General features: G+C 41.8%; 1 protein-coding gene across 3 annotated transcripts in view; it reads right to left on the minus strand.

Annotated features, from left to right (window-relative positions):
• The window catches only part of LOC111570366 (junctophilin-1-like), a 61,533-nt gene that overhangs the window by 12,956 nt on the left and 33,886 nt on the right, over positions 1–14,691 (minus strand). For 2 of the 3 annotated variants that reach the window (XM_023273086.3, XM_023273087.3), the window contains exons 3-4: positions 6,611–6,729; positions 1,938–2,216 (exon numbers count right to left, since the gene is read on the minus strand). In XM_023273086.3, the coding sequence (XP_023128854.1) occupies positions 1,938–2,216; positions 6,611–6,729 (398 nt within the window). Of the gene's footprint in view, positions 1–1,937; positions 2,217–6,610; positions 6,730–14,691 lie in introns of those variants that run through there. The other variant, XM_023273089.3, reaches the window with a different exon arrangement.

Genomic DNA, 14,691 nt, shown 5'->3' on the forward strand with positions numbered 1-14,691 from the left:
ATTTAGTATTTTATTTTATGATCAAAACAACTTGTCAAGGTCTAGAAATTATTTAAAATGTACATTTTTACAAATTTACAATTTACAGTTAATGTCTTCTCTTTAATTTTTACACTTTGTAAAGTCATCCCGCGGGCCGAAATGGACCATCTGGCGGGCCGGTTTTGGCTGGCGGGCCATATGTTTGACACCCCTGGTAAAAATAATTAGAGTAGATGAGCCGAGGTGGTGATGTCATCTAGTACGTTGGTGTTCCAATTGCACATTAATGATGTGTTCTCCCGTTCTTGGAAGTCCGTACTTCGAAGTTCGTACTTGTGTCCGTACTTGCCAACTACGCAAGTATGGATGCAAATACTAACTCGCATGCAAGTATGGACTTGCGTACTTGGTATTGAGAAATGGCCAGCGCACTTTGAGTATTGTTGTATGCCACAAACAACAGGCCAATGTTAAAACAATAGTTCAGCTAATTAGTTACATGTAGATGGACCTTTTCCTCCCAGTTGCTCGCGCCCACACTGCCATGCCTCTGCGCCCCACACTTTGAGAAACACTGGGTTAACCCAACCAACTTGGCTAGCAAGAAAGTGACAGCAGTAAGTCAGAGTTAGCATCTGTGTAGTCTAACTAAGCCAGCCCCTTCGTTAGAACATAATGGTCAGGCTGCATCACACTACTGTTCTGCTATAAGGAAAAAAACATTCTGGTTCATTTGTATTTCTTTAAACCAATCACAGTTGTCGTGGGCAGAGCTAAGTGAAATAAGGCTACAGTAAGAAAATAGTAACACACAGATAGTGGAAAGGAAGGAGAGTGCAAACTGAAATGGTCGGCCAGTGGCCGATCTGGTGAGTCAGAATAGCAGTTATGTAATTTACTACACATACGGTACTTATTAACTAAACACTAGCCTCGAGAACTGTAACCTACATTCACTGCATCAGTTTCAAAGTTTAAAAAAAAAAAAAAATCTTAAGATGAGAGGAGCTAGCTTGCCAGTCAAGTTTTGTGTTACTTAAGCGCAATGAATCTGTCATGTTGTCTGTGAAAAAATAGAAAAAAAAATATTCTGAGAACCCTAGACCACCAGTTCTCAAATTGTGTGCAAGTGGAGCAGACTTGGGGCCAGATGCATAAAACTATGACATTTTAATGACTGTGCTCCTCTCGCTGCATGCAAATGTTCCCCCAATACAAAACAATTTATCAATCACTATCTGGTGCAGACTGGCCCTTCTCCAGTGCTGAAACAGCACTGTGGAGATTTTGCAGCGAAACACCACACAATCTGGTTTGAGAAAAAAGTATCATTTGGTTTTCCACAGGACAATGAACCATTATACAACTCCAGGTACTGTAAGGGCTATCTGAGTAACATCCATAGTGACAGAGTGCTGCATCAGATGACTTGGATTCCTTAATTACCCATCCAAAACCACCTGAGAAGATTTGGAATAACTTGAACCACAGAGTGAAAGAAAGGTAGCCAGCAAGTGCTTGGCATAGTGGAACTCCTGCAAGACTGTAGATAAAGCTCCAGATGACAACATCATGAAGTTTGCTAAGTAAATGAAGACTGGACAAAACTTTGTCAAAGGTGACAAGGTGGCTCATTTAAAGAATGTAATATTTACAACAAAATTTGCTTTGTTCACACATTTTGCTTATTACATCAATCATAATGTGTTATTTCACAGTTTGACTGCATACAGTGTTGTTCTACACTGTAGAAAATAGTGAAAATCATTAAAAATCTTTGGATGAGTGGATAAGCCCGAGTTTTTGACAGGTGCTGTAAATATAAATGTATTTAATGTAAACTGTATTGATATTGTTAGTGATGAAACTATCAACTTATGACATTAATTGCTAATGCATGACGTTTTTATGAGAAAGACGTGTTAGTCAGTTTAACAAAAACTCAAGCTGCTTACCTGCTGTCAAGGATTCAGCTGTTACGGCTTTGTTCTCATTCACAGCAGGCTTTGTGGAAGCAACAGTTGCAGGAGTTTTATTGCTGATAAAGGTCTTTTTAACAGCAGTGGGTGAAGCACTAGGGCTGGGACCTGGGCTCTGAGATGGAGACTGGGTGGGTGTTGTGCCTTTCCGGTAGAAGTGAGGGCTCCCTGATGGAGATTTCTCCTTTTTTTCCTCTACAGGAACTTCCTTCAATTCTAGTGGCTCATTATACTTCTGCCTTAGGTAGTCAGGACCTGCAATAACATCAAACATAATAAAGCTACAGACCTACAGAATAAAGATAAAAGCAAGTTATAGTCTAGTCACACATTCTTTGTTTTGTGGGCTCTTCTAGTTTCAAAGAAAATAAAAATGTCACTCCATCATAACTTAAATCCCAACTCTTGACTGAAATTATTCTATGCTGCTCATCATGCAAGTATTCTGATGTACGTAACACTGATTTAATTTTTTTTTTTTTTTTTACATATTCTCTGATTTTATAGTTGTCATAGTTTAGGGGGTTTTTTTTGTTTGTTTTTTTTGTTTTCCTTTTCCCTGTGTCTTGTGTGTTTCCTTGTCTGGGAGAGGAGGGACAGGCAGTCTGTATGCTAATGTTAAGGAACCATACAGTTCCATAGCGCTCCTTCCCATGGACAGATCAGATCACAGTCTGGTCCATTTCAAGCCCATCTACATTCCTGCAGCCCAGCAGCAACCACTGATCAACAAACCTATTCAGAAGTGGTCACAGGATGCTCTGGAGACTGTGTAGGGATGTTTTGAGGTGACAGACTGGGATGTTCTCTTGCTATGCTCACACTGAGGACATAGATGGATTAATGGACTACATTACAGACTATGTAAATTTCAGCATGGACAGGGGATCCTAACCAGGACAGTGTGTCGTTTTCCCAATAAGAAATCCTGGATGAGTAAAATCATCAAAGCACACTGAACAGAAAGAAGGTAGCCTTTATGAGCAGAGATAGGGAGGAGTTGAAGAAGATTCAGAAGGAGCTGAAAGACAAGATTACTGAGGGCAAGGAGAACTACAGAAGGAAGCTGGAGATGAAATTCCAGCAGAAAACAATAAGGGAGGTGTGGAGTGGCCAGAAACTCATCATTGGCCACTAGGGATGTAACGATACACTCAACTCACAATTCGATACAATTTCCAATACTAGGTTAATGATACGATTTCCTCATGATTTTTTAAAACAGAATTTTAGTAGAATAACTATGCAATTAATGCATATTTTAAAAACATATACATATTTAGACATAAAAACTACAAATTACATTTTCTCTTATCTTTAACAAAATAAAGAGAATCCTTTTTTATTTCTCTGAGGTAGGGTAAGCTGTACAATACAATGCATATGTCCTCTTCTTAAAATTTCAACTGAAATTCTATTTTATCATAAACAACAAAAAAAAGAAAAAAATGGATTTTCAAAACAAACACCACATCAAAATAACTAAATGAAAAATACAAATAAACAAAATGTGTTCAAATAAACAAACTAAAGCTTGCATGTGTTCCCAGTTACATGGGATTTACATGTATTTTTTAAGGAAGATCAGCATATCAACATTCTCAGGCAAAAGCTGAGATCTCTGCACATTCATGATGTGAGAAACGTCATTTTGTTTAATTGTGTACTACATGCATTGCTGAATGACAATAAAGCTGAAGTTGAAGACAAGCTGAGCAGCAGGGAAGTGGACTCACACCTTATTTCCCGCATTGGAGACTACCTCACTGACAGGCCGCAGTTCATCACACTACGCGGCTGCACATCGGACACTCTGGTCAGCAGCACGGCAGCGCCTCACAGCACTGTGCTCTCCCCTGTTCTGTTCACGCTCTACACATCTGACTTCTAGTATGAGTCTGAGCTCTGCTCATGCAGAAGTACTCGGACGATACTGTGATTGTTGGATGCGTCGAGGATGGACAGGAGGAGGAGTAAAGTTGCCTGGTGGAGGTCTTCGTGGGATGGTGCAGCTCAAACCACTAGCAGCTGAATACCTCTAAGACCAAAGTGATGGTGGTGGATTTCAGGAGGAATAGACCCCATCTCCAGGGTTAGGGTTAGGCTACTGAACATATTGATTTTACTCCATTTCTGCAAATGTATTGAGAGTTATGGGGAAGCCTTTATATACAGTCATGGAAAAATGTATTAGACCACCCTTGTTTTCTTCAATGTCTTGTTCATTTTAATGCCCGGTACAACTAAAGGTACATTTGTTTTGACAAATATAATGATAACAACAAAAATTGTTCATAAGAGTTTAATTTAAGAGCTGATATCTAGCCATTTTCAACGGTTTTCTTGAAAATAACCAAAATCACTTAAGTTCTTACATCAATAGCTATGGCACTGCACTGCCAAAAACAGTGCTTTTAGGCATTCTGTTTTCTTTTCTGTCAATTTTAGTCACATGATACACACAGGAGTTAGCACTTAATTGCAGAACCATTGTTTCTGATGACTGCAGCCATGCATCTTGACATGCTGTCCACCAGCTTCTGACATTGTTCTGCTGTCACAGCAGCCCATTCCTGTTGCACAAGTTCAAACAAATTTGCTTTGTTTTGGGGCTTGTGGTTCTCCATTTTGTGTTTGATGACTTTCCACAGGTTTTCAATTGGATTTAGACCTAGTGATTGAGAAGGCAAAGGCATGGTCCCAATGTTTTGGTTCTCCATCCAGGCTTTAAACTGACCTTGCTGTGTGTGGCAAGGGGCATTGTCTTGTTGGAAAATCCAGTCATTCGAGGCAGGAAAGAGTTTTGGAAGAAGACTGTGTTCAAGAGTAGCCCTGTACATGACCTGGTTCATTTGCCCTTCACACAATTGCATTTGCCTTGTTCCACCCATACTGAAAGAACCCCTGATCGTCATCCACCCCAATGTTTTACTGTAGGAACAAGACAGTCTGGTTTGTAGGCTTCTCCAGGCTTTATCCTAACCAGTAAGTTGGCTGGAGTGGGCATCAACTGAAAGTTGGATTCATCACTGAAGAGAACTTTAGCCCAATCATCAACAGTCCAATCCTTGTCATCCCCAGCAAAGAGTAACCGGGCTTTCCTCTGCCTTTCATTGATGAAGGGCTTCTTCCATGCCCTGTGTGACATCAGACCAGCTTCAAGAATTCGGTTTCAACTGTCCTTGCTGAACAACTCACATTTCTCGACAGCGCCCACTCATTTTTAAGGTCCCTGGAGGTCTGACGACAATTCCTGGCACCAGGAACAGATGAGTGCATAGTCATCTCGTGGGGTACAAAGACATTTCATGCCGCGACCAGCTAGCAATTTGGTAGTGCCATGTTAGGCTTGTTTTTGTCTTGGTGTAATGAATGGCTGTCTTGGAGATCCTCAGTTTTTTTGCTGCCTGTCTCTCACTCATGTCAATTTTCCGCAGTGTCAAGATGGCTGCCTTTGTGGTTTCACAGAATTCTTTTGTTTTAGGCATTATGTGAGAGCTGACAACTTCTGAGTTGTGCTACAACTTGAATGTAAGTCGGAAACCAGTCCAGGCCTTTGCATATGCAGGTGCTGCTTATAACATGAAATGGCCTCTTATATACTCTAGGAATACTAGTAAGCTTAAGCTTGTCAAATAGGACATGGAGTATTAACTAATCAGCTGCATTTTTTTTGTTGTGTTCATTGTATTCTTTAGGTAATATACCTTTAGTTGTACCAGGCATTGAAATGAACAAGAAATTGAAGAAAACAAGGGTGGTCTAATATTTTTTTCCATGACTGTACGTTGAATGCTGTCACTACAAAATTCTCTCGGTATTAGGCTTTTATACAACCTTTTTAACTGACTCCTATATATTTCACTTAGAAGGCCGAAGTGTTAAAGTCCATTGAACTGTACTATTTACCTGTACCTTCCCCTCTGATGAACTGAGGGGCTTCAATGTCAACTGCTTTGACAGAATCATGGTTATTGCCATGTGTAGTTTTGGAACGTCTGACCAGTCAAATCACTACATGTACACCCTAGCACTAGCCTATGTCCACTTATTGGTCCCTGAAAGATGAGGGGTTCTATGGTGTGCTGCTATATTAGCGAGTAAACTGCCAGTCTGGTCGTTGATTTGCCCAGCTAGGTTGTCATTTATAGTTAATGGTCAGATTTTGTGCTGTAGCTACAGGCATAAGATAAACTTGCTTTTCCTTGGGTAGTGGTGCATACTCAGCTAACGAGAAATCCTAAGCAGGCTCTCCAGCAAGAAGATAGGTCAGTGTGTATCTGAAATCTGCATCTATGATTTCACAGTGATGCTGTTTTTTTGGCTTCAGTGTTTTTTTAAGCCAGCCCTCAACGTCTTCTTCACCAAACCAGCTAAAGCTTCCCAGCATGCTGAGCGTCACTGATGAGAACTCATAACAGAACTTGTCACAGCTGACAACAGTACATCTTCACAGGTAATATACTCTACACAGAAGGTTCAAGACAGACTTTTTACTGTGATAAGTGATTTTGTCCTACACTGTGTCCTTGACTTGTACTTGACTACTTGGGAGCTAACAGATAGATTATTACCTGTTTTTAGCATTTGATTCATCTTATTTCATTTGACTTGATTATATGTACAGTGTACTGCTACTGTTACAATACCTGGTTGATGGAAGCTTGGGGAGAGTTCTCTGGCCACAGCCCTGGCAATATCTGAATCCTGACTAGCTGACTGGGCAGCCTGATCTGCAGCCTCTGCTTTGGCCCGAGCATGGGTCGTCCTGCAAAAATACATTGAAATAGCACACAGACACAGTGAGTTACTCACACAGTGTAGTCACCCCTATTTTTTTTATTGCTTTTTTGTTTTACTGAATATGGTTTATTTGGTAGCGTTTTCTCACTAAAATTGTATATCACTAAGCAGAGTTCTTCAAAATTTAAATGCCCACTCTGGTCATTAATTAAACACTGAACTGAAACTGATCTCTGTGTATCAAATAACTGGAAGTTTTTTACACTGTTACATTGTCGCTTCTTCTAGAATGTGCTGGCCTATGAAGTCCCTGCCTTTCTCTTTACCTACCCAGCTCCACTGGATGCAGGAAGGGCTCACCAGTTTTCCTGAGACTGCTAAAACAGTTTAAAAGTACTCTATACTACAAAATGGCAAGTTGTAATGAGTAATTCAGCTACAAATGTCCATCCATCCATCCATCCATCCATCCATCCATCCATCCATCCATCCATCCATCCATCCAGCCAGCCAGCCAGCCAGCCTGGGTGGGGTGGCAGTGGCAGCAGCCTAAGCAGGTCTCCAGACCTGTGGGTCTCTATCAGCCCTTGTGATAATCCACCATAGGTTAGGCCAGATATTGCCAGGGCTGTGGCCAGAGAACTCTCCCCAAGCTTCCATCTACCAGGTATTGCAACAGTAGCAGTACACTGTACATACAATCAAGTCAAATGAAATAAGATGAATCAAACACTAAAAACAAGTAATTATCTATCTAATCTATCCACAACATAATATGAGTGTGGATGTTCATCTACACAAAACCATAGGCACTGTTGCAAGTACATTAAACAGAGTTTATTTACATCATGCAAACATTAAAGGATCTAGACTCACTTGTTACAACCATCTGAAAATTCCCATGGAGTGTCTAAAGCCATTCTATTCTGTGGTGCTCTTGTCCTTCCACCACATGCACATCTGACTCCCATATTTCTTTACGATTTGCTTAACAGAATAAGATAGAACTACCAAACCAGTTTGGAGGAAAGCCAAGTCTTTGCAGTATCCATGTATCCCACATTCCTGACCGAACACCAGACAGCTACATAGACCAAAATATAAAGCTACGCTTGGAAAGGTTAGCTCTGATCATGAACAATACATTCCCTCACCAAACAGTCCAGGTGCTGGTCTATTACTGCAGCAGTCCCCAACCACCAGGCCGCAGATTGGTACTGGGCTATTTGTCATTTCATACACAGAAAGAATGAAAAGGTTTTATTTTTTATTGTATTTCTGGTGGATTCTGCCAGGTGCTTTATTTTGAAAATCAACTACAGTGTCTCCACGTCACTTCTGTCTCTGCTTGTTTCCTGCACTTGCCTGTCAGTTGTCATGCCCAGTCATTAAATGAAGCCATCAATTTGACCCCTGCCAAAACGAAAAAAGAAGAAATGTCTCTGCAGTTTCTTTGAAAAGAGGGAGATACTCAAGGTTGAGAAAGAAGAAGACTCCAAAAGTGCCATTTTAAATGCAGCTTGCATTTAAAAGAAAATACCAAGAGTCATACTTGAAGGGTCTTCAACAGGTAATTCACATGCTCCTGACCCACTCTATATAATATGTGGTGACTGGCTATCCAATGAGGCTATGAAGCCTTCAAAACTGCTTTTGCCACATAGAGACCAAGCATCCTGCGTTAAAAGACGAGCCTTTGGAGTTCTTTGAAAGAAAAAATGTGAATACACAGGTGAGAAGCAATTGTTGAAGGTCAGTACATCAGCAAATACAGTACCACAAAAAGCATCATATTTAGTGGCTACTTGTTAGTCTAAAGCTAAGAAGCCTTTTACTATTTTCAAGGAAATAATCCTGCTTGCTGATAAGGACATTTGCCATGTATTTTAATGAGAAACTGCATATCTAGAAAGCACAGGTTCCTGTTTTGGCTAGCATCATAACTAGAGGAACTGATAAAATATCAGAGGACACTGAGAAACAATCATTGGAGAAGATTAATTAGTCACGTTGGCATGCAATCCAGGTTGACAATCTTTGCTTTTGAGAGAGTTTAAGCGTTACTTTCTGATCCCCAAAGGACCCATTGACCGGACAGGAATGGATCCGTGATCCATTTGTGAGCATGCCGGGTCACTTGACTTTGTATATACTGAAAGAAGATCAGCTGCTTGAGATGGCAAATGACTGTGGCCTTCAAATTATGTTTGAGACAACTTCACATCTCCCAGTGTTCGAGATTAAAATTAAGGCGGAATATCCTGAGATCGCTACAAAAGCACTGAAAACCCTCCCAAGGTTTGGGAGTGCTGCAATACTGTCTTTCACCCTCCAATCGAATAAATGACTTAAGTTCCTCAGGGTTCTGTCTTAGGACCAATACTGTTGACATTAAAGATGCTTCCCTTAGGCAATATTATTAGGAAGCACTGTATTAATTTCCATTGTTACGGTGATGACACTCAGTTCTATTTATCTATGAAGCCAGATGAAACTAATCAGCTAGCCAGACTGCAAGATTGTCTTAAGGACATAAAGACCTGGATGACCTATAATTTCCCACTATTAAATTCAGACAAGACTGAAGTCATTGTATTTGGCCCCAAACATCTTAGAAAATTGCTTTCAAAGCATATAGTTACTCTGGATGGCATTACATTGGCATCCAGTACTACTGTGAGGAACCTCGGCATTATCTTTGACCAGGACATGTCCTTTAACTCACACATTAAACAAATATGTAGGACTTCCTTTTTCTACCTGAGAAATATTGTGAAAATCAGGAACATCCTGTCTCAGAGTGATGCAGAAAAACTAGTCTATGCATTTGTTACTTCTAGGCTTGACTACTGTAATTCCTTATTATCAGGTTGTCCCAGAAGCTCTCTGAAACATCTACAGCTGATCCAAAATGCTGCAGCCAGAGTACTGATGGGAGTTAGCAAGAGAGATCATATTTCTCCTATACTGGTTTCTCTTCATTGGCTTCCTGTTAAATCTAGAATAGAATTCAAAATCCTTCTTCTGACATATAAAGCTCTTAACAACCAATCTCCATCATATCTTAAAGACCTGATAGTACCATATTATCCTAGCAGAACTCTTCGCTCTCAGACTGCAGGCTTACTTGTTGTTCCTAGAATCTCTAAAAGTAGAATGGGAGGCAGAGCCTTCAGTTATCGGGTGCCTCTCCGGTGGAACCAGCTCCCAGTTTGGGTTCGGGAGGCGGACACCCTCCTCTATTTTTAAGACCAGGCTTAAAAACCTTCCTTTTTGACAAAGCTTATAGTTAGAGCTGACTGGGGGACCCTGACGGGGTGAGCTGGTGTTTTCATTTGCACAACTGACTTCCCCTCTTGACGCCCTTTAGTTTGCCCCTAGTTCTGCTGCTATAGGCCTAGGCTGCTGGGGGACCTCTCTTGATGCACCGAGCCCTTCTCTAACTACCTATGTATTTACTATATATACCATTATTGCATTACACCCACTCTGTTTCTCCCTGTGTCCTTTCTCCAAGTGTCCCTGGTCCCAGAGCTGGATGCTTCAGATGTGTGGTTGCTCTCCCACCAACTGGCCTAATCTCCATCTGTGGGATGCTGCTGCTGACCTTCCTCCAGCCCACTGCTTCCAGCTGCCCATTTCCACCAATCTACTCTGCATTGCCCTTACTATACTTGATTTGCTCATCTACATATTTTTGAATTTACCACCAGCTATATATGTAGTATATTTAATGCCAGAGTCGTACATCATAGCAGTAAACAATAATTAGTTTCCATGTTAGTTATACTTTGCATGTATCATCTGTCTTATCATGCATGTATTAAACTGTGTGTATTATGGAGCTTGTGTCCCCCCCTACCTCTCTATTTCTATCCCTCTACCTCCACCTCTAACCCTCTACCCGTAACCCTCTACCTCTATTCAATTCAATTCAATTTTATTTATATAGCGCCAATTACAGTCAAATTGTCTCGAGACGCTTTACAGAACCCATATACCTGACCCCCAGAGCAAGCCAAAAGGCGACAGTGGCAAGGAAAACACCCTTTTAACAGGGAAAAAATCCTTGAGCAGAACCCGGCTCTAATGTGGGGGGACCCATCTGCCTGCTGGCCGGGTGGGTTGAGAAGGACAGAAGAGGTAGAGAGGTAGAGATAGAGGGGTAGAGGTAGAGGGGTAGAGGGATAGAGGTAGAGGGATAGAGGTAGAGGGATAGAGGCAGAGGGTTACAGGTAGAGGGTTACAGGTGGAGGTAGAGGGATAGAGGTAGAGGGATAGAGATAGAGAGGTGGGGGGGGACATTCAAAAATATGTAGATGAACAAATCAAGTATAGTAAGGGCAATGCAGAGTAGATTGGTGAAATGGGCAGCTGGAAGCAGTGGGCTGGAGGAAGGTCAGCAGCAGCATCCCACAGATGGAGATTAAATCTATCCCTCTACCCCTCTACCCCTATCCCTCTACCTCTCTACCTCTTCTGTCCCTCTCAACCCGCCCGGCCAGCAGGCAGATGGGTCCCCCCACATAAAGAGCCGGGTTCGGCTCGAGGTTTTTTTCCGTGTTTAAAGGGTGTTTTCCTTGCCACTGTCGCCTTTTGGCTTGCTCTGGGGGTCAGGCATATGGGTTCTGTAAAGTGTCTCGAGACAATTTGACTGTAATTGGTGCTATACAAATAAAATTGAATTGAATTGAATGTCTGGTGGAGTGCAGTAGTTGTCACTGAACTCCAAGAGTGTTGTCTGCACTGTGCAAGCAGAGTGCTAACATACTCAAAAGGTTGACATAAGATATGTAAAATTGTGTATTTACCTGTAAAATGCCAGTTATTTCACTTGATGCAGTTTAAAAAGGCACTATAGCGCGTACTTATATTTTTAAACGTACTCCAAACATCAAGTGGCCTGAGGTGGCTTTTGTTAGACTAGGACCAATAATCAACACTTGATCAATCAACAACTTCCAGTGAATCATAAAAGAGAAGAATGCAGTATGACTGTGATGTTTCAGATTTCTGGATGTGACAACTTTTTTTGAATAATAGCCACACAGTAATCTGACAATGTCTAGTAAAGTGACATTGCTTGCTTGTTAAGAGGCCATGCAATTTAAAAAACAACACTTTAACAATGGCCACTTACAAAGTTAGGAAGTCCTTACAAAAACACTACAACCAGAACAAAATTCTCAAGGTAAGATTTACCCACATGTAATCCATATATACTGTATGCAATCACACCTCCTCCATCTGTACTGAATACCACACTCCCCCATATTTATGACACATGTCAGACTAGTGTTGATCTTATGGGGTTTTTCCATAGAGGAGGTGGGTGAGAGGAGGATGTTGACAAAGCTCACATCCATCATGGACAATCCCTCTCACCCACTGCATGACACTGTGGGGTCTTTAAGCAGCTCCTTCAGCAGCAGACTGAGATATCCACCCTGCAAGAAGGAGCGCTATTGCAGGTCCTTCATCCCATCTGCTATAAGACTGTACAACATCAGCATCACTGGCTGATGTTAACAAAATGCATTCATATCATTACCACCCCAAACCACAAAATTTGCACAGCAATTCTTGCACTGCACATCTTTGCACTTGTAAACTTTTTTTCTTTTAAGCCACTTTATCCTCATCTCTCACCCTTGTATATATTGTAAATATTATTACTACTGTTCTATTATTATTTTATTCATATCACTATGTCTACTGTTACATAAGCTGCTGTAACAATGTAAATTTCCCCTGGCGTGGGGAGAAATAAAGGACTTATTTTATCTTATCCACAAGCATCTACTCGGCATGGTACGGCTCGCCACTTCTGTACTGGACTCGGCTCATCTCGGTTTAGTTGTTTTTCCATATAACCTCATCGTAGGGGAAGTCGTCATAGCACGGCGGGCCGAAAGTCCCTTAACGTCATTTGTGTGTGACGCAAACGCAACAGAACAATGAGGACATCGAGGCGATGGTATGTCTGCTGCTGGGTCTGTGGCTTTTTGTCACATCCAGAATGAGAGAACAGAGTCAGAAAAACCGTAACCCTAAAAACCCTAACCCTAAACTGAGGGCGGTGAGGAGAAAGCTAAGGGTGGCGAGGCGAAAGACAGAAGAGACACACAGGAGAGATTGGGAGGCGATACAGCAGTATCATGCCGAGGACGAGAGGATACGACGACATATGAGGGTAAGCTAATGCCACTTCGCTACAGTTATCGTATATCAGTCCCGTGTACAATCCTGTAATGGCCGCAACTTACTGCTATTAGGTAGTAAAATATGTATGCTGTGTATGTGTTTCAGATGGCTCTCTTGTCGCGAAATTATCGCCGCAAACTGTCGGTCTGGGCGTTCAACCGCGCCTCCCAGTGGTGGGATTTCATTGTTCCTGGCTTCACAAACGCGCAGTGGGTGCAGAACTTCAGGATGTCTGAAGAAACGGTGGACTTCCTGTGCATCAAATTGTGTCCAGTTATGGAGCGACAAAACACCACTTACAGAGACTGTGTGACCCTAAAGAAGAGAGTGGCGATTGCACTGTGGAAGCTTGTCACTGGCTCAGACTACAGAAGTATTGGCCATCTCTTTGGAGTCAGCATCATGACTGTGTGCAGGAGTTTTGTGCTGCAGCAGAAATGTTGCTGGTGCCAGAAAAAATCCGGTTCCCCAACGAAGAGAGGTACAGAGAAATGGCTGTCCATATTGAGAACAGGGGGATGGTCCCACACTGTGTGGGTGCTATTGATGGCTCTCACATACCCATCATAGCGCCACAAAATTACCACACAGACTATTTCAACCGCAAAGGCTGGCATTCCATAATCCTACATCCTAGGTGTTGTTGATGGAAAGGGAAAGTTCTGGAATGTGTCTACTGGACTGCCAGGCAGCTTGCATGATGCTAGGGTTCTGAGACTGTCCATACTGTGGGAGTTAGCCAGCCGGGGAAACCTCTTCCCACCTCATATCAGGAACATCGGTGCGGTGACTGCTGGCTATTACATCCTCGGAGACTCGGCTTATCCAGTACAAGACTGGCTCTTGAAGTCACTCTATGACACTGGACGACTGACAGCAGAACAGCATTTTTTCAACCAAAAATTTAGCCGAGCACGGGTAGTGGTTGAAAATGCTTTTGGCAGGCTGAAGGGACGGTGGCGTTGCCTTTTGAAACGGAATGACTATGACACCCAGCTGGTGAAGTCGATGGTGCTGACTTGCTGTGCTCTGCATAATCTGTGTGAAGATCAGGGGGAAACTTATGAGACTTCATGGGATGTACCTGAAGCAGCAGCAGCAGCAGCACATGAGCCTGCAGTGGCAGTGTCACACAGTGTAGAGGAGGGGGGCAGACATGTACGGGATGCACTGGTGCAGTACTTGTCGTGCAACAGCTAAAAGTTATTACTGCTATACTTATGCTTTTCTGGTCCTTGGACTGCAACTGTTTTGTTGAATTCTGCAAATAAACGTTTATACATTTGCAAATGTTTCTACGCTGTTGTTTGTTTTATTTGTGAAGGTTTGCAAGACTAAATGGGAAATTAAAGGCAAAAACATTGAAACAGTTTTAAGAATAATACAGTTTGCTAAATCAGTATTGCTTTGGTGTAATTTAGTCAATTGAATTTTGGACCACAAAGTAGTTTGTGTTACAACATGTGAAATCTCATTAAACGCATAAATTTTTAGAGAATGCAGATGCTAGTTCAGGGTTTCTGCAGAAATCAGCCAGTCAAATTCAATGCTTTTTAATGCCTACGCAGATGCACATATCTAATGAATCTCAGTGTATAAATACATATTATACCATTATCAAATACACTATATTGCCAAAAGTATGCGCTCACCCATCCAAATAATCAGAATCAGGTGTTCCAATCACTTTCATGGCCACAGGTGTATAAAATCAAGCACCTAGGCATGACTGCTTTTACAAACGTGTGAAAGAATGGGTCACTCTCAGGAGCTCAGTGAGTTC

This window comes from Amphiprion ocellaris, chromosome 10, assembly GCF_022539595.1.
Source record: "Amphiprion ocellaris isolate individual 3 ecotype Okinawa chromosome 10, ASM2253959v1, whole genome shotgun sequence".
Taxonomy (NCBI): Eukaryota; Metazoa; Chordata; class Actinopteri; family Pomacentridae; genus Amphiprion; species Amphiprion ocellaris.